General features: G+C 39.1%; 1 protein-coding gene across 7 annotated transcripts in view; it reads right to left on the bottom strand.

The window, feature by feature from the left end:
* Positions 1–3,675: 3,675 nt before the first annotated feature.
* The window catches only part of TENT4A (terminal nucleotidyltransferase 4A), a 64,865-nt gene continuing 48,590 nt past the window's right edge, over positions 3,676–19,950 (bottom strand). For 2 of the 7 annotated variants that reach the window (XM_061369659.1, XM_061369657.1), the window contains 2 exons: positions 15,002–15,160; positions 3,676–5,944 (listed from right to left, as the gene is read on the bottom strand). In XM_061369659.1, the coding sequence (XP_061225643.1) occupies positions 5,765–5,944; positions 15,002–15,160 (339 nt within the window). In that variant the 3' untranslated portion in view covers positions 3,676–5,764. Of the gene's footprint in view, positions 5,945–15,001; positions 15,161–19,950 lie in introns of those variants that run through there. The other 5 variants (XM_061369658.1, XM_061369661.1, XM_061369660.1 and 2 more) reach the window with 5 other exon arrangements.

Below are 19,950 nucleotides of genomic sequence, written 5' to 3'. Positions count from 1 at the left end.
TATCATCTGGTCAGGCAACTCCTGACAATGCTGAGATTTCACCTACTGGCCCTGGCTCCTCAGATTCGCTAGATGCATCCAGCAGTAAGGTAGATGCTGAAAGGGTGTATATAGCCCATCAGAAGATCCAGATTTTCCTCTCTGGAAAGGAGAAGCAAGAAACAAGAAATCTTCTTGCACAGATTTTTTCAATAAGGCATCCTTTTGGCAAAGGATCAGTACCAAAGTTTTCACTAATGGAAAGTGGGAATTTTATAGCACAGAGACTATGGACTTCCGTCTTAAACACTGCCTTTATCCTCTTACACAGAAAATCCTGTAGTAGGAGCTCCTAAATCCCTATTGGTTTAGGTTTAAAAATGAGTCAGTGAAGCATTTACTTGGAACCCATATTTTAGTAAGACAGTAAATCAACCTACCGTTACAACTCCTCTAACTTACTGAAGCAGGGGACAGTTGTGGCACAACTAGGAATACACAGCAGAAAAAGGCATCACATCGGAGGCAAGGGGAAGGTAGCTGGGGTCACAGAAGATGCCCTTTGCACCCCATATCCTAGCTTGAGTGGCAGTGGCACAAGAGCCATTAGCAATAACATGGCAGAAAGTTCTCCTGATCACAAGTGCAGATATGTATACCAACAGTATGAGCATGAACATGCGCTGCTCCCTGATGGAAAAAGACCTCCAATTCATAAATTCTCATGCTCATGCAACATTGCCTCATTAAAAATGGTTCATTAAAAAAGCAAATAGTTGGAGGATCCCCAGCTGATTTGAAACCGAAAGACTGCTGTTAAATAGGCAACACTGTGCTAAAACTTTTGCAGTAGTGTGACACTGAGAAGAAACGCAACCGGAGCTTTAGGCAGCAATTTAGGATGTTTGAAGTACAAAGATGTCCTAACAGGAGGCATCCCCATCATCCTTTCACTGAGAATTGTAGCCTGCAACCATAGCTTTAACCAATTATAACATTATACAGCAGATATTCTAGTAAGAATCCTTGGTTAAAAGGTTAAAAGCATTTTGCCCATTAAATCTCTTGCAGATACAAGCTGTCCACAGGTTTCCTTAAGTGATCTCTTACTGCCAAGAACGTAAGGATTTCTGTCATCCAGAATAGGCAAGGCACCTCCACTGAAACTTGTGGTGTGTTGGAAGTAAAAACAGAAACAAAAAAACAAAACCCCAACAAAAACAAATTTGTATCTGAAGGGGGCCTATAGGGATGCTGGGGATGGACTCTTCATTAGGGACTGTAGTGGTCGGACAAGGGGTAATGGGTTAAAACTTAAACAGGGGAAGTTTAGATTGGATATAAGGAGGAAATTCTTTCCTGTTAGGGTAGTGAGGCACTGGAATAGGTTGTCCAGGGAGGTTGTGAATGCTTCATCCCTGGCAGTGTTCAAGGCTCGGTTGGATGAGGCCTTGGGTTTAGAGCGAGGTGTCCCTGCCCATGGTAGGGGGGTTGGAACTTGATGATCTTAAGGTCCTTTCCAACACTAACTATTCTATGATTCTATGATTCTAATAGAAGTTAATATCCTGGTTGAAAAGAAAGCCTAAAGCTATCTGAAGATGATTTTGGGAAAGGTCAGCCACAGCCGCCTTCTGCTTGTGAACTCAAGGTTCAGTAAATGGTCAATATTATCAAGTTGACACCATTTTCTGTTACAGGCAAATTAAACAGTAACCTATACTGGGTTCTGAATCATGGGATTTATTCACAAACTAACAAGATTAGAGCTCCTACCCCAGCTGGTTATTTCACACACTCATGCACTCACTCCCCCAAAGCATTATGTTTAATCTCACCTCCCTTCCCAGCAGGAAGGCTTGCTGCTTGCACATGAAGGTCAGGCAGAAAAGCCTGTCCCTTCACTCCATACAGCTACCCTCAGTTCAGTTACCAGTTCAGGGCAGTATCAGCCAAGGTCCTGGGCACACCCAGTGTTTTTCTTTATGCATCTTCCTCATCTCCTGTGTCTTTCTTTTAAGGTCTCCTTTCTAAGACCACTTCCAAAATCCTCCTTTTTGGCACTCCATCTACTTTCCAGAACACTCCAAGCCCCAACCAAAATAATCACTGTGCAAAAGTACAGAACATGATCAGCCACCAAGTCTGTCTCTTGAGAATTAAGGTTTAGCCCAGGTGTTACTGAATTTATAACTGGATACTGGCAACAGCCAACAAGTATAAGGCTTGATGTCCTTGAGAGCTCAGAAGTTGACAAATTCACCCCATCCACATATACACGGAGGTACCTGCTGCCTGTTATCTGTTACCTGCATTCAAAATGTAAGTTTACTTTTTGCCCACAAACAACAGAGAGGTCACATTGCTTAAAGGTATACTACACTCTTAACACTGTTCTTTGACAGACTATTGCTATGCCTGTTCTCAAGATGCTGTCCCATACATAGCTGTTCCAGTGGAAAGAAATGCAGCTGAACAACACTGCACCAGCAGTCACACTTTTTTCTTACCCTGCCTCAGTACAATGGGATAGAGTGCAGAAAAAAAATCCAACAGCAGCAGTGACAGCTCTTAAAAATGGCAACAGATAGCAACTGAGTTCCTTCTACGCTGTACTCTGGATCCTGTTCATTAAATCAATTTGCAGTCTCTTCCTTCCGTATCTAAAGTCCATGACTAATTTTGCCTGTAAACAGCGTACAAAATAGTCAGTAGGGCTGGGAAACAGATCATGTGAGCATCAAATTATAATTGAAGAACAAGGGTTCAAATTACCAAAGAGACTCCTAATGCATTAAAAGACTAACAAGGATAAATAGTTGGGCTGAATCTGTGGGAAGAATAAAGCAAAGTCATCAACTTTGAAGAAAAGGGAAAGGTGGAGCCCAGGAAAACTGAAGCTCCAAGACCAGTGCTGCTGCACTAAATCTTTGTGTCTGCAGAGATTACACATTCTTCTGTCAATCATGTCCCACTGGCTTTACAGAAAGATATTTTTTTTAAGATTTTTTTAATATATTAAAAGTCTTTAATCTTTTTAAAGATTAAAAAAGCTTTTAAAGGTTTTTTTTTTAAAGATTTACAGATCTTTACAGAAAAAAGTTACTAACCCAGCTATTATTGAGTGCTTAGTATTTTCTCATCACTTCTCTATTTTTCTCCAGTGAATGCTCACTAAGACTGACCAAGTACTACAGACCTCTTTGATTATCAGTTCCTAGCCCTCCATTACTATCAAAAACACTTCAGTTCCCTTTCCTGGAGTTCATGGATTTACAAAAAGAACCTCACAAGCTATGTCCAATCTTTAAGGAGACTCAAAACAGGACAAAGATTTTGAAAGTGATTTAGAAACTACAGGAAGAGACTTGTACAGAATGTTAAGGTATCCCAAGGGATCAGTTAGTCAGTTCCCAACAATATTCTTAAAAGAGGGGATTATCTCCAGTTCCTTTGCTCTCTCATTATCAAAGAATCAAAACCACCACTACAAACCCAACAGCCATGTTCACTACTCCAGTTATAAACACATCACAAACCTTTGCAGAGGGCGTCCGTCCATCCACCTTCCAAGTTCATTCTGAAGGTGTTCAGCGTGAACAATTTAAAGCAGGTGTGCAAAGTGCAAGTCAAACAACAGGACAAGGTCATGTACTACTTCATCCATTAAATTCCCCACAAAAACGTACAGAAGAGTGTCTGGTCTCCAAAGTTTATTAAAAATCAAAGAATAGAAAACTTTACATAAAAATATGTCAATTTTAGCTTCCACATAGTTGTTGACACAAAAAATTTAAACATGATCTCCTTTTAAACCTGTAGCACATAACCACAGTGATAGCCAGGCCAATTTATTTGGTTCACCATGACTGAAGTGTTACATGATACCACTTTTCAAATGAGTTTTGCTTTAAAATGGACACTAGTATAAGACACCAACTAAAGCCTTTGAAGGCTCTTTAATGCAGTTATGCTCAATATTGCTAGTGTGTGAAGACTAAGCAGTACAGGCTCATGTAACAGCCCTTAGATATTACTGATGAATCAGCTCACAATTTTTAAAACTTTTTTTAAATTGTGATGAGTCTGGAGCATTAAGACAAACTTTTTGCGAACAGATATGCGCTACTCTACTTTGGAATGTTGCCCTCTATCCCCTCAAGGACCTGTTCGTGTTTGACAGATTCAGTAATAACATGAACTACTTCTGCGTCAAAGGCATACAGTGTATAAAAAAAGCTTCATGCTTGACACCTCTTTTTAATATTCAGGTATCAGTTTTAAAACCTTCTGTATCTGTACACAGTATAGATGTCCTGTTAACACGATTCTTCAGCTTTCTCTGCGAGTGGATTTATATAACCGATCTGTAGTTTTCCGTATAGCTTAAGAGCTCTCATTAAAAGAAACGTGAAGTTAGAGGGCATGAGATGTGACCTAGTCCCAGGACAACTGTGGTGCTTTAAAAACTCAGGGTTAGGCAGGATGTACATTTTTCAAAAAGTTAAAGACAGTGTTTGTCATGGCAATACACACTTGCATAGTATACCTGTATGCATCTGTAATTTAGTGCCAGCCACTCATACTGTGTACAACACTGGGCTGTGCTCTCCCGCAATACATTAAAAGATACTTCTCGTAATGCTTAGAGCAGCTGAAGTACTTTTTATATATTTGCTCTTAACAGAACTAATGCATACTGCTATACAGATTCCTTAATGGAATCAACGTATTTCCTTTCTCCACATTCCTTAAGCCGGGTACCTCTGTGCAATAATGTTGTTTGAACCCAACCATTAACAGGTTATGTTACTAAAATACATCAAAGCGTGTAGTTCACAGCTTTTTAATTTCACATCAGGACTTGAACCAACCTTTTTCCCCTGCCCGTCAAAAGTTTTATTTCTGGTACTACAAATGCTGGATCTGTTGTCTAGTTAAAGGAATAAAATTAAAACTCATTGGTCAGAGCAAGACAACTGATAGAGGCCAGACAATGAGCTAAAAAACACAGGGTCAAAATGCTTTGGAGCTAGTATCTTCTTAAAACCATAAGCCGAATTGCACTTTCATTGTGAATCAAGAAGCCTCAAATATTACCAAATGTCATGTCTGTAACACTGCTCAGACAACCTGCCAAAACTATGAACCCAACTTAGATAATGCAACCTGGGAAAGGATCTGTAAATTAAAAAAACCTCCTCCCCTTAAATATAACTTATGTGACAATATGAAATTAAATTAAAAATTCCAAGTTATTGCACAAATTATACTTCCGATATTTACAGAGCAAAAAAAATCTGAACTTTGAAACAGAAACAGGAGAGCAGCAAATTCACTTCTATGAATTCCCAACGTGATTTGCTGCAAAGAGGGAAGGGGGAAAAAAAAAGAGGGAAATAAAGAATTCCAAGGGGCTGAAGTTTCCTTCACTTCCAAAATAAAACAAAACAGAACCCACAAAGGAACAGATGTCGCCACAGCAAAAAAGCCACAGCATTTGTAAATGTCCTTGCAGTTCTATTGTCAGAGCTGCTTCGGCACTGTATGAACCATTGTGGGAAGGCAGAAAACAAACTTCCACATTTAATAAGGCTTCACAGATAAGCACAACTACTTGTTGAAGATGGGCTGAACCACCACACAAAGAAACATGCAAAGAAGTCAGCTGCAGATATTTGGCAACACCAATAAAACGATGTGCTGGACGCTGGTCTCTATCCCTCAAGTCGAGTGGCATTCCCTCAGTCTGTCTGAACAGGGAAGGTCATTTTGGCATCTGCCATTATCTGCTCAGACTAATAGGCAAACTGTCTCTGTGTTTTTTTCTCCTCCAGATATTACGATTGTACTGGTGGTGTCCTCGGTTACCAACTGGTTGCCTCATGCCTCCACTGCTGACAGGGCTGTAGCTGTTGCCTTGGTTATGAGTCCCCTTCATGGAAAACTTCATTCCACTGTGCTGCTAAAAAAACATGAGATAAGCACTCAGTTTAGGCATAAAAACAACTGAAACAAAACACATATTACCAGTGGTATTTCCTCAACATACAAGTCATTCCCACAGAACACTGCTTGAAGCAACTGGTCTTTTCACGTTTGTGTACTTTTAGCTGTGCGAGTCTGATGGCACTAACAGCTTAAGGATTGTTTTCTGAAGTAAATGTCCTGCAAATGAAATCCTACAGACTTCAAAGCATCCTTAAAACCCTTGGATCTCAGTACGAAATACGCTCACTTTGCATCACCCTTATAAAAACAAAGACCTTTCACATTAAATACTAACTATGACAGTCCTATCTATTTTAGAGGTACCCTAGCAGGAGCATGACCAAGTGAAATAGTCAGTAAGGCTTTCAGAAACATCATGGATAAATGTTAGTGATGATCATACGAGAACGTAAGTCTGCTCTGTGCATAATCTCGCTCACTGACTGGTAAACCAGCTATGGCTTGTAAAGAGCTTGTAAATCCTACTGGCCTGATCATTGGCCTATGCATCTCCTAGACCACACCTCACATCCAGAACAAATGATAAGGAACACAGCATGATGCTTTCTTTGGAGAGAATCTCCAGTAACTTGGAACAGAAACTGGTAACAAGGTTTTAGTGCCAGCCTCAGTAAATCTATGGCACCGTAAGATAGTACAGGCATCCCCATTACTTAAATATGGCCAATAATGGCCATTAATAATGACCATTAAGGCATACAATAAATTGGTTTAATGCATATGTACTTAAAATAGGTGTAAGAATTAAGATGAAACTGACAGAGACTTCCCAAGTACAGGTAACTTCAATGCACAGTTATTTCTGTCAGACATCAGAAAGCTTAAGACAAACAAATGACTGCCTTTAACAAAAGCTAATACATTATTTTGTCTACCATAAGTGGTTAAACAGGAACACCACAAAGCTAACATCTGGGGCAACTGCTTATAATATGAAACATCTTCAGCTTCTCTAGTAAACCCTAATTCCAAACAAGGTTGGAGTAGAAAGAAATATGAGAACACCAAGCCATCATGTCAATTGAGCGCACAAAACCAACACAGTTATTGAAGGCGTAATTCCATAAGCAACATTTTACTGTCAAATTATAATTGGAGGTCTTCTGAGTATACAGAAAAACAAACAGGTGAAAACTAGTATCAAAGAAAAAAGTTAACTGCAAGGTAGTAAAAACAACCTTAAACTGTTCTTTGTTTCGTAAAGTGTGTCCTACAACCACCTAATTAAACTTCAATATGCAACTTCTAGACTCTCAAGATAGACATGCTAGGTGCTATTCGAAGTCTACCAATGGTAAAATATTCAAGGACAAAGCAATGCAATCAAACAATCCCTCATTCTTCCCCAAACTCTATTTATTGGCATATGTTGCTAAAACATCTACTAGAAGCTATTTATGAAAGTCAGCAACATGAAACTAAAACAAATTTAGAACACACTCTATATTTTTGACACTCAATTCTCAATAGGAAATCCAGAAAGCATAATCAAAGCAGTTTTCTGCAAAAACATCAAGATCTCATCTTTGGAAGAAACTATCAGCCCAAGGCCTATCACTCACTACAAGTTTAAGTGTTTCCCCCCTAATGCACTGTCTTGAAAAGTCCTTCTTTATCCCTTCTCAGCTTGCCCTTAAGCAGCTTAACACAAGTAAACTTCACCAGACTTCACCACATTGTCTTTCAGATGTTAAGCAGCACAAGGTCCAGCAGAGGCTCTTGAAGGACTTTGCTGGTGAACTCCATTTACTACAAAAACTGAATCTTAGTTTCTCATTTTCTAACCAGTTACCTGCTCACAAGAAGACACTTAATTTCTTTCAGAATCTTTGGTACAAGAAATTTACTTCATGACTTTTGGAAATCCCGAGGTTGTATCAAACAGCTTTCTCTTGCCCACACACTTCTGGATATTCACATGCTCAGGACTCCCATAATCATTGCAAAATGGCATGTCGATAAGCAGATGACAGCCACAGAGAGATTAGAAAATCAAAAAAGAAATCCCTTCATCTGCGATATGACAGACAAATCTTGGGTTTAGATGTTTTGATTTCTTCAGATCTGTTTCTCTCAATAGGATAATCTCCTCTCCCAGCATAGGGCTATTAATGAATGACATGGTTTAGTTTTTAGTTTGTTTTGTTGTTGGGGTTTTTTGAGAAGTCTGCTACCTACTCTGCAAGATCAGAAGTGAAAACTTCTTGTAGAGAAGTCTAATGACAGGATAAAAAAAGCTTTCTGATATTTTAACAGAAATGTAAGAAAAGGATGTTCCTGGCCTTTACCCCCAACAGCAACCATCTGGTGGAAACTGAATTATCAAGTAATTATTTGCTAAGGAAACAAAACTTTTGTATAGTAAATTTGCCAGTATTGAAGAATAAAAATGCTGAAATTCAAAGACCATCAATATAGAAAAGGAAAATTTATAGCCGAAAATAAATGACCTACACTTTGAAATAACCCAAGTAACACAGAGCTGAAGTCTAAACATAAACAGGTTACTAAATTGTTTTGGTGTTTCTTTTCTGCCTTCTAGCATCTCTGAAGTAAGCAGACAAAAAAGCAGAGAAGTGTAAGCAATGAAACTGAAGTATCAGTACTATAAGAGATTATATATATAGCACTCAAAAATAATTGGCATGAACCTACAAAGCTAAAGAAAGTTTAGAAAAGTCATAAGACCATTTAGAAAGATCAAGTATTTACTATTTTGTTATTAAAACTACAGGATTAATGGCTGTAGTATCAGATAGTATTATAGTCAACATAACTGAATCTAGTGTGCAGTTGATCAGAACTGACATCAAACTCATGATCAAAATCATTCCATGTGAAAGAGTAGTATTCAGAAGAACTTTAATGAAGCATTAACATTTTAAGTATCCCCTTAAATACTTTAATATACAACCTCAAAATATTTTATACAGTTCTTTTCAATTTCTCACCCTATTTCCAAATCCTCTATTATAGGCTTGAAGCAAAACAACCCGTAAGGAACCCTTTTTTAAAGGATTTATGTTCACTTTCCCACTTTTGGAGCATAACAACATCTGGAAAGATAGTAAAAAACGCATCTTGCATGTAAGTAATGTTTAACTTCTCATTCTTTATGAAATACATTTACTGTTTTGCAGAGAAAAAACGAGTAATGACCTAGTCAACATTTTAGTCATTACTGCACAAGAAATAAATCAAGTATTAGGCAACGATTCAACCTAGCTTTATTATTTTAAATTAGTTAACAGGATATTGGCACCAGCTACCTGGATGTTCTCCTAAACTGGGAAGATTTACAACAGGTTTAGATTTGTAAACTTAAGTACAGCAAAACCAAAGTAAGTTCTTACTCAAGTTGCTTAGAACTGGTGACCTGGAGAAATAAGGCCCAAATCACCACAAACATCAGACACTTTCCCTCTTTTTGGGCCCCTTGCCTGCACCTACTGGCTATTTTCAGCTACAAGAATCATTAATCCTACGAAGATTTTCTAAAACGAGCCAAAACCCCTTTCTGCTCCCATTAAAAGGAGAAAACAGCATTTATACAACCAGCTGAGAGAGCAGCGAGGGAAAAAAATAAAATCAATATGGAGTCTAGAAACAGCTCAAAGGCAAGAAAAGTTTTAGATATTTCTTATCTACAGAATGAAAGACTCAAAACCACAAGGAAGCAAGCTACATTATTCATTTATTTTACTTCATGCAGTAGCCCTGCCAGTAGCCTGTAACAAAGGGCAGCTTTCAGTTCTCTTCACCTTTAACAACAGGTTAGACAGCTATTAGTATGATCAGTTTAAAGCTAAACTAGTATTTGAGAGATCAGAGGGCCTAGTCCCCAGAATGAGTGACTGATGTAGATACTACCATCACAATCTGAGCATATTATTTAACTACCTTATGATAAAGAAAGTAGAATCTGACACACAAAATAAAGACCCTTTTTGATCCTGTCACCAGTCAAGTTTCAAAAAGGAGAGGCTAGAGTCAAAACACTACTATAAGACAGAACTCATACTTCAACTTTGCTACTTCTGTGACACAGGCCATGAAGTGTTATCTGCATACTTGTCATTAAGGAGAACAGGAGATAATAGCTTCTCTAGCATAAAGCTGACAATTTTAGACCTTAAACAGAAATCTTTCCTCACTGAGATTTCTCACTTTCTCATTTGGCACAAAAGCATATTACTACAGTGAGCAGACCCAAAATGCCTTCCAAATTATGAGCTGGTATCACTACCGTATATGTGAAAGTCAGTAGCTCAGTAGAGGAGATGCACATGTGAATAAACAGATCAATCTCCGTTTGGGAGCAACTACCTGGACTTTAGTCCAACTATTTGGACTTTGTGTCTTTCCTGCAACTCAAAAAGTATTCAGGAAGCAACCACCAAGGTGGTCAGGTACTTTCAGTCATAAAATCATAGAATAGTTAGGGTTGGAAAGGACATTAAGATCACCAAGTTCCAACCCCCCTGCCATGGGCAGGGACACCTTGCTCTAAACCGTATCACCCAAGGCTCGGTCCAACCTGGCCTTGAACACCACCAGGGGTGAAGCATTCACAGCTTCCTTGGGCAACCCATTCCAGTGCCTATGGATATTGCCACAATATTGCATGTAAACATCTAGGGTGGATGTTTATATGGAGACCTCAGGAGATTAATTTAATGCAACCTTCTGTTGTAAATTAAGTAAGATTAGGTTATCCAGGGTCTAGTCAAGATGAGTCACTTTCCATACACAGAAGGATATCACCATATAAAGACTTTATATAAATATACAACAATCCAAGATAAAAAATATCTTAAGGATGGTTTTCAGCTGAACAACCTCTGAAACACAGATAAAGTTTTTTTCTTCTCTCTGCTCTTTAGGAAAGGAAATAAAATATGTTTTCCTAAGTCTGCATGCATTAAATCAAAAACCAATGTTCCATCATACACAGAAGACAGGAGTCTGAAATTTAGAATCAAAACTGCTTCCATAGTAGCAGTACCCTCCTTCTTTTGCCTAAGAAAATTCATGCACACCAAAAAAGTATTCCACTATAATTGAGAACACCCTAAAAACATAAGAAAAATGCCATCTGGTTGACTGAAAAGCTTTCAGTACTTAAACACCTTAATGATGCCACTTAAATCTTCATTGGTGACTAAGTGACCACCAATCCATGAACAAACTGAACTATTTCATCCCAAAATAACAAAGAAAGTAGTCCCTTCGTCCCTCTGGGAAGTCACAAAGCAATTTCCACTCCCTCCATTTATCTGGACATGCATGCCAATACCTGGTTTTCTGCTAATTGCAGTGGGCAGCATTGCTTCCTGAATGGTTGTGCTCCCCAAAGTGAAATTTCAAACTGTTTTGCCAGCAAAGCACAAGAATTATTACCTTGGAAAACTGATTATGATTATCCTGAAAAGCACACAGACCTGCATCAGAAGCTTAATTAATCCCTGAACTACCTGGAAATTCTTCAATTAATTATGCAGTATATAAACAGAACTGCCAATCACACCAAAGCCATTTCAAAAGAAAAAAAGTATTAGGAAGCTCTCTAATGGCATAAAATTTGCCAGAAGGCTGCAATTTGTTCAATATAAAGTTAGTGCTCTTGACACTGCCGCCTTCTCCTTCTGAGGGTAGTACTGGACACCTAGGTACTGCTTCCAAGCGGCACTGAGAACAGAGAAAGTTGCCAGGGAAAAGGCTGAAGAGACCATTCAGACAAATTAATCCCTTTCAAAAACCTTTTGAACCTGAGAGAACATTTGCTGTTACATAAAAGGCTTGCCCATGTTCAAGTCTACCCAAATAGGAGTCCTCTGAGCTAGTAAAATGTGCCCACTAAAAGTCAAAGTAGAACAGTCTTAAATTACTACAAAATCAACTACAAAAAGAAACGCATCAACCTAATCCAGCTCAGTCATGCTCCAGAAAGTAACAAATTAAAAGGAGACATTTAGAGCATTCTGGGTAGAACTATTTAATTTCCCACTTCTGGCTTGGCCATAATCCTTATGAAAAAAGAACATGCCTACTTCACAATACATAAGCTTTTGGTAAATACAATGCAAAAACCCCATCATCCCATCTCTGGATCTGGAATTGCAGATAGCAACAAAGTCCTGCAATTTAACATGAATCTCAAAGGCACATCTTTGTCAAACAGAAGTCACAGAAAATTTCCTGATTTTTAAACATGTATTGTACAAATTACTAAAGGGAACAGTTAACAAGTACTGGAAAGGACAGCCAAGTAACAGAAAGCCAGAAAAAGTGCTACAAAGCAGTTGTTTTCGAAGACTCAAAATTCCAACAGGGATCCAAAATTCATGCAGTATGTTACCTGTTCACAACTAAGGCAAGAACTTGGGATGCCAGCTTGTTTTGTACCAGCAACTGCAAGACTCAAACCTGGATTTTTTATTTTGTCATTTTGACGAAGTTAAGCTCCACAGGGAAAGAATAAACTATACTAGGGTTTGTATTTTAGATGAAATTTAACTTAAATTAGCTCTCCAGTTTTATTTAAAAAAAAACCTTACAAAGTTTCAGACTGGACACTAGCATGTGAATACTCAAACTGCAGACACTAAAAAGCACTATACTGTTTTATTAGATTCTCACTAACAGAAAATATTTCCTGTACAGGTAAGCTGGTTTTGCCTAGCTAGGGGAGGGCAGGTAAAGGTGAAAAGAGTAGACAGGAATGTGTCATCCCTTAGGAAATTAAAGCAAAAGGCATACCTTGATGTACAAATGTGGCTTACTAGATGACTGAGTATTGCAGAGGTAACTGGAAAGAACATGTGGTAACAGCTACCAAAGATGGTGCCCCTTTTATGTTAACCTGCCTGCAATGAAATAGTGGAACACAAAGGGAAAGTACCCTGGTCTAAAGGAAAGAGAGTGAAAAACATTTCAGTGAAGTGCCTAAAACAAGCACTTGTGTACTGACTAAGAAGGGCATCAAGTTGTTAACATGACCCTAACTCAATTGTGATTATTACTGAACACCAAAAATGTTTCCAGATAACATTTATATAATATGCATCTAAGAGATCCAACCTTTCAAACACAGATTTAGGGTTCTTTTGGGTTTTTTTTTGTTCTGCAGTAAGTGGCAGTGATGATACCTAGACATAAGAAGTCAAACTCACAAGATGAATTAAAAGTACTCCCTTACATGCCAGGCTTGAAGTATTTTGATCAGCAGCAAAAACTTCAGCATTAGGTAAGCAGCTAGAGAGCTGATACTAGGGCCATACTAGTTAACATCTTCATTAATAACCTGGATTATGGGAGAGGTGACCCTCGGCATGGCTGCAGATACAAAATTGGAAGGAGCAGTTGATACGTAAGACAGTTTTGCTGCCAGAAAGAGAAATCGCATGAGACTGGAGACATAGGCTTGCAGGAATCTCATGAAGTTTGAAAAAGGAAGATGCTAAACTCTGCCCTTGGGAAGGAATAATCTCATGCACCAGAACACACTGGGCACTGACCAGCTGGGAGGCAGCCTGGCATAAATCACCAGGGATTCTCGGTGGACAAGCTGAAGATCAGACAGCAACATGCTCCGGCATCAAGGAAGAACAGCAATATCCTGAGCTATATTAGGAAGAATATCTCTAACAGGTGAAGGGAGGTGATCATTTCCCCTCAGCTCAGCACTGGTGAGGCCCCGTACAGAGTGCTGGGCCAAGGCCTGGGCTCCCCAGTAACAAAGCGACATGGGCATATGGGAATGAGTCCAATGAAGTTCCATGAAGATAAATATGGTCAAAAACATTTGTGATATAATGAAATAATGACACAGCTAGGGCTATTTTATCTCAAAAAGAGGGAGCTTGGGAAGGATCTTATTGGTGAGTCTAATGAGACAGGTAAAGAAGATGGAGCCAGACTCTTTTCCCATGAAAAGAACAAAAAACAATGGGTATAAGCTTAACGCAAAGAATGCCACCTAAATTTAAGAAAAAGCTTTTATTAGAACAAGTTGCCCCGAGCACTTGGGGAATCTCCATCCTTGGAGACTCAAAACCCCAAATCAAATTAAAAAGGACAAGGTCATTAGGTTGAAAATATCCTGGGCCTAGTTTCCCAAGGACTGAGAGAAAAAGGAAAAAAGAACCTGACCAAAACTAGGTTTCAAAGAAACCAGCTCATTATTTTGTTACCGTATACAAACTACAACCCACAACCCACAACTTGCATTAAAGCTTATGTGAGGCAGCTGCTTTGACTAACCATTTTAATAATTAAAATTGAGGGAATGTTTTCCTACAGATAGAGGTACTGAGACTATTAAGAAAACTGAGGATTTTTCTTCCCCTTCTACTACAATGGATACATTAGCTAAAATACTTCAGTCTAGTTGAGTAGCATAGAGTTTCCCTGTACATTCGCCTCCCAGCACATTTAAGCATACATTTAACATTTTGGTAACTATTCTTGTTCACATGCCCATAATTGATTTTCTGTCTTTAAAATGTATTACAGAAAGTTAAAAGTGTAGTCAGATCTATTCTAATAATTCAAAATCAAGACGACTAGGTAAGCCTAGACAGGTCAGTACTATTACTTCAGATACTTCAAAACCTAGCTTACAGATAAAGCACCTACATGAAGTTTCTGGTTCAAGAACAGGAACTTAAATAGCCTAGAGATCTGCAGATAACCAACCCACTGGTTAGGAGTCTGAAATACAACTTAAGGAGTCAAACATCTGACACTACCTTCAACTTACTCCTACATGTCAGAGAAGGGTATTATATTCAGAGATGCATCTCAAACACCAAACCCTTTCCCACCCATTCTTCTCCCCACACTTCCGACATGACAGATAAGTACTTTTATTATTATATTAAGTTTGGCACATGCTATATATGAAGGTTATCTTCAGAGGCTTTTAGACTGACAGCACAGTGCAAATGATCTACACTTCTGATTTGATTGCTTTCTCATGACAAAGTTGCTCCATTTAGTTGGCTCATACCTGATTACTGGCGGCCATTATCAAGGTTCTCGTAGGCGCAGATTGGGGTTTACCACTTGGCATAGGCAATGCGGGTGGTAAACTGGCCATAAGCTGAGTCGGTGCTTGAAGACTGAACTGGTAAACATTAGGAGCTGTGCAAGGTGGTGTATCAGAATCCTTTTGGCAGAGAAAAAGGGGAAAAGAAAAGCAACTTTATAGAAAGCACAGTATATACAGGCTATGCATGTGAAAATGCACCCAAATATCAACTCATGTGAATACTGTAAAATTTGTTTTTTCCAATGGCAAAAACAAAACACAAGCCAGCACTGTTTATTTTACGCTTCTGTCAAAAGTTTAATTGAACCTGCATCAAGGAGACAATGTCAACAGGCTATGGCAATCACAGATCAGTTCCATTTAGTGCAATCTAAAGCCAAAGTTACATCTGTACCAAATTTGAATTAAAAGATGGGAAAACTAAGGCTGAGGGAAAAAAAAGAAACAAAAACAGAACAAGAACAGCAACACTGTTAGTGATACAAGGGCTAGAAGTTCAGGAGTCATGACAGAATCAGTCCTCTGAAGAGTGTTCTCGATTGTACATATCTGTACAGCAAAGTTACTCACTTTAATTGTTACAGTCTTCTCCCATCCTACCCAGCAACAGCAAAGTTAGGGCTCCACCTACCAAGAAACAAGGAGATGGTCTGCCAGTCAAGACTAGTATTATGTGCTCCAGTCACCCACTTCACTGCCAGTTAAGAGTTCTGCTCCTCCCACTTTCCACTGGGATCTCAGAGATAATTCTTCAGAGGAAGCAAGATGGATGCAGTATTACAGAAAAAGATACTTTAATGGAACTGGTATTACTGATTGCTGTTCCTCCTTTCCAACCTGACCAACAGCAGTTACAGATGCATCATAAGCCATCATACTGGTGATGTTAAAATACTGTGTACCTGAAGCACTTAGCAGACAACAGGCAAGGAGGCAAGCACGCAAGCACAAATGCAGGTTTTTGTATGAATCACTGAAGTCTGAGATCACCCAAATGACTGCTTCAATTCTTAAATGACTGATTATTTTGCAAGTTGAGGAAGCTGACAAGCAAGCTACAGTCTTGTGAAACAACTCTGAACACAGATCCTGTATGACCTATTTTTCAGCCATAACACAATGGCAACAAATAAGTAGCTTTCCCTGCATTTCCCTACTGCTTTTCACTTCACCCTTAAATTCAAATGATTCTGAACTTGAAAATAATGAAAAAAAAAATATTCTTTATCTTACAAAACGCTAGTGTTTTTCCATTCCCAGCCATCTGGCTCTAAGTATAGCAAAAGATGGGGCCAATTTGTAGTTTAGGAGTTACCACATTAAAATACATTACTTGTATCATTCAAGGATCTTTACTGTTAATTACTGAAATATTCTATTGCTCTTTCTTGCTTGGAAGCAAAGACACTTCACTTAAACTAAGCAAAATTTAAATAGACCTCCAGCACTAATAATTGACCTCATATGGCCTTGCTTTCTAGATCAGATTCTTCAGCTAGAGAATAGGCTGTCTAGGAAAATATTTTTAAGAACAGAAACAAGAAATATTTGAGAGCTTTCCTTGGAGAAACAAGATCATTTAAGAGAGACTGACAGTTGGGAGTATCAAACAGCCTAAGCAACAAACTATTAGAAAGCAAGTAGTTTTCACAGCTGAAGTGAACACTCACAGTAGAAACAGTCTTCAATGAAACTGTCAGCTATTAGAACAATCACTCCTTTATTGGTCCATATAAAGTGTGCTTACTTAAAAGTAAGCTCCAGAAAGAACAGAGCTGCTCTCCTACTAGGACAGCTAGTGGTAAAAGCTACAGTACAACTTTGTGAAGCTGTTTCAGGTATTTGCACCATGAATTCACTACAGACCTATCATATACCGGTATCAAGAACCCATGAAGAAATTTAAGTATTATTTATGAAATCAGACGTTTGCCATTTAATAAACATGCTCACATTCGGGCAACTACATGCTGAAGCACTGATCAAAAAATTAAACTTAGTTGTATACACATGCAAAGTCGACTGCCTGGGTGAGATGGCTCTTTTCTCATTTGCCCAATCCTATATTAGCCACAGGAACAGGCTAAGGTCTCCACCAAGATTAAGTTGATGCATTAATTAATTACATGGTAGAGTCAGATACAGGGGCAAGAACTTTGATTTTTATGCTGAAGTTTCTTTAAACATTATTGGTCATGGAATTATTAATAAGCATATTAATAAAAGTAGTGAAAAATAAAGAAGGGGTAGTCAATCTTGACAACTCCTGAGCCTGTTCACAAGTCACCATGAGCAGGAAGGTAAGAGGGAAAAGGGGATCATACTGTCTATCCAAACCAATTCATTATCTTCTGCAATGGAACCTTCACAAACCTGACCAAAGAATAGTTTTTATTTTTCTCTTCTGCTTAGATACAATTAGACCCTTTGAAGAGTCACATACCTGTGAACTGGCTGAAGGAGAGAAGCCAGAGAGTTGTAGTCTATGGGGCGGAGTCTAGTTGGAGGCCTGTATCTAGTGGAGTGCCTCAAGGGTCGGTACTGGGCCCAGTATTATTTAATATATTCATCAACATTAGATGAGGGAATTGAGTGTACTATCAGCAAGTTTGCTGATGACACTAAGCTGGGAGGGTGGCCGACACGCCAGAAGGCTGTGCTGCCATCCAGAGGACCTGGACAGGCTGGAGAGCTGGGCGGGGAATAACTTGATGAAATATAACAAGGGAAAGTGTAGAGTCCTGCATCTGGGCAGGAACAACCCCAGGTTCCAGTAAGGCTGGGGAATGACCTGTTAGAGAGCAGTGAGGGAGAGGGACCTGGGGGTCCTGGTGGACACAGGGTGACCATGAGCCACACTGTGCCCTTGTGGCCAAGAAGGCCAATGGCATCCTGGGGTGTATTAGAAGGGGGGTGGTTAGTAGGTCAGAGAGGTCCTCCTTCCCTCTACTCGCCCTGGTGAACCCATCTAATTGTGTCCATCTGGGCCCTCAGTTTAAAAAGGACAGGGACCTGCTGGAGAGAGTCCAGCGCAGGGCAACTAAGATGATTAAGGGAGTGGAGCATCTCCCTTATGAGGAAAGACTGAGGGAGCTGGGTCTCTACAGTTTGGAGAAGAGGAATGAGGGGTGACCTTATAGTGTATATAAATATATAAAGGGGAGTGTCACAGGATGGAGCCAGGCTCTTCTCAGTGGCAAACAAGAAAGGACAAGGGGTAATGGATACAAATTGGAGCACAAGAGGTTCCACTTAAACCTGAAGAAACTCTTCTCAGTAGGTACGAACAGGCTGCCCAGGGAGGTTGTGCCCTTCTGGAACATTCAAACCCCCTGACGTTCCTAGTGTTCCTGCTCCGGCAGGGGGATTGGACTAGATGATCTTTTGAGGTCCCTTCCAATCTCTAACCTACTGTGATACTGTGATACTGTGATACCTAGCCCATTAGGGACACTTCCCCCATTTATAAGATTTCTAAGGGGTTTGTGCAACAAAAAGTTAACTCCCATATGGAAGCAACAGCAGATCGAAGACAAAAAGTCATATGGTTTAAGTGAGACTACATAAACTTCAGAACAAGGAAGCTTGTGTTGCTTTATTTGAATTTTGTAATGAGTATGTTCTTCTGCCTCAGTGTTATTTACCAATACATGTCTCATAGAAGCAGACTGTATCTCTCCAGGATTGCTATATGGAGCTGATATAACGATTCAGCAACATCAGAATTCTTTTGTGAGGAAGAGCATTAACTTTCTTACTCAAACTAAAAGGTCAACCTCAGTGATCAGAAAATTGAGCTCAATGTGAACAAAAGTGATTTTCCACAAGCACTGCCTACACTGAAGGATTAAGTCTTACTTGGCCTTCTGGGCAGGATTCTGAAGTGTGATGTACAAACTTGAAGCATTACAGAAGCTCAGAAAATCTTCAGGTAAGTAAATGCATACAAAAAATTATGCTGACACTTTAGATCCATGTCTGGAAGACAAAAGACCTAACCCTTACTAGGGCAAGGGCTACAGAACCCTTTTTTACATTGTTTACATTGTAAAAATATGAATGTAAAATAAAGGGGTAAGATCCCTCAACTGATTTTAGCAAACAATCTAAGGATAAAAGCTACAAGGTCTGCACTAAGAGCCAAGGCAAGTTCCTGATGTCTTGACTATTATTACTATGGATGCCAATCACAGAATCCCTTATACTGCAAGGAAAATAATCATCTAGAGATGGTTCTGGAGAAAAGGGGGCCTACAAGAATACCAGAGAGGGACTCATCATTGGGCATTGTAGCGATAGGACAAGGAGTAATGGGTTTAAACTTAAACATGGGAATTTCAGGTACAGGCTCAGGTACCTGCCAGATACAAGTTTCTCCTACTGGGAAGGTTCCACTTTAAAACATATTTTTAAGCCAGTTTCAACTTCCTGAGTAAGAACTTAATAGCTGGAAGGCAGACTTCTACTATTCATAGCCTTGATTACTGGAGAGTCAAGTCTTTAATTTACCTTAGTATTAGAAAGAAGACAAATTATAGAAGACACCTAGAAGCTCAAATGTTACTGATGAACTCTCATTTAATTGCAAATTTCGCTTGAGAAATGGGATTCTCTAGCCTCCTGTCTAGACATAAATAGTGAAATACTCCAGTCATATGAAAGATGAAGAGCTCAAGCAATCTTACAATCGGAATTTCTCTTCCTGACATTGGAAGAGAACTAAAAAAATGCAAAATGCATCTCCCATTATAACAAGTCCCAGAACCTCATCAGCAAGAATACTCACCAGGAGCTCCTTATTAATTAGGTCTCCCACAGCATCTTATTTCAACTTCATTAATAACTCCAGGCTTAAGATACAAGACAAACTGTACTGGTACATTAATTCCTCAAGACAATAGTCCAGT

The sequence above is a fragment of the Neopsephotus bourkii genome, unplaced genomic scaffold (genome assembly GCF_033783945.1).
Source record: "Neopsephotus bourkii isolate Nb327-2 ecotype Australia unplaced genomic scaffold, CSIRO-AGI_Nbou_v1 NB_1508, whole genome shotgun sequence".
Lineage (NCBI taxonomy): Eukaryota > Metazoa > Chordata > Aves > Psittaciformes > Psittacidae > Neopsephotus > Neopsephotus bourkii.
This window is presented reverse-complemented; position numbering and strand designations above follow the sequence as displayed.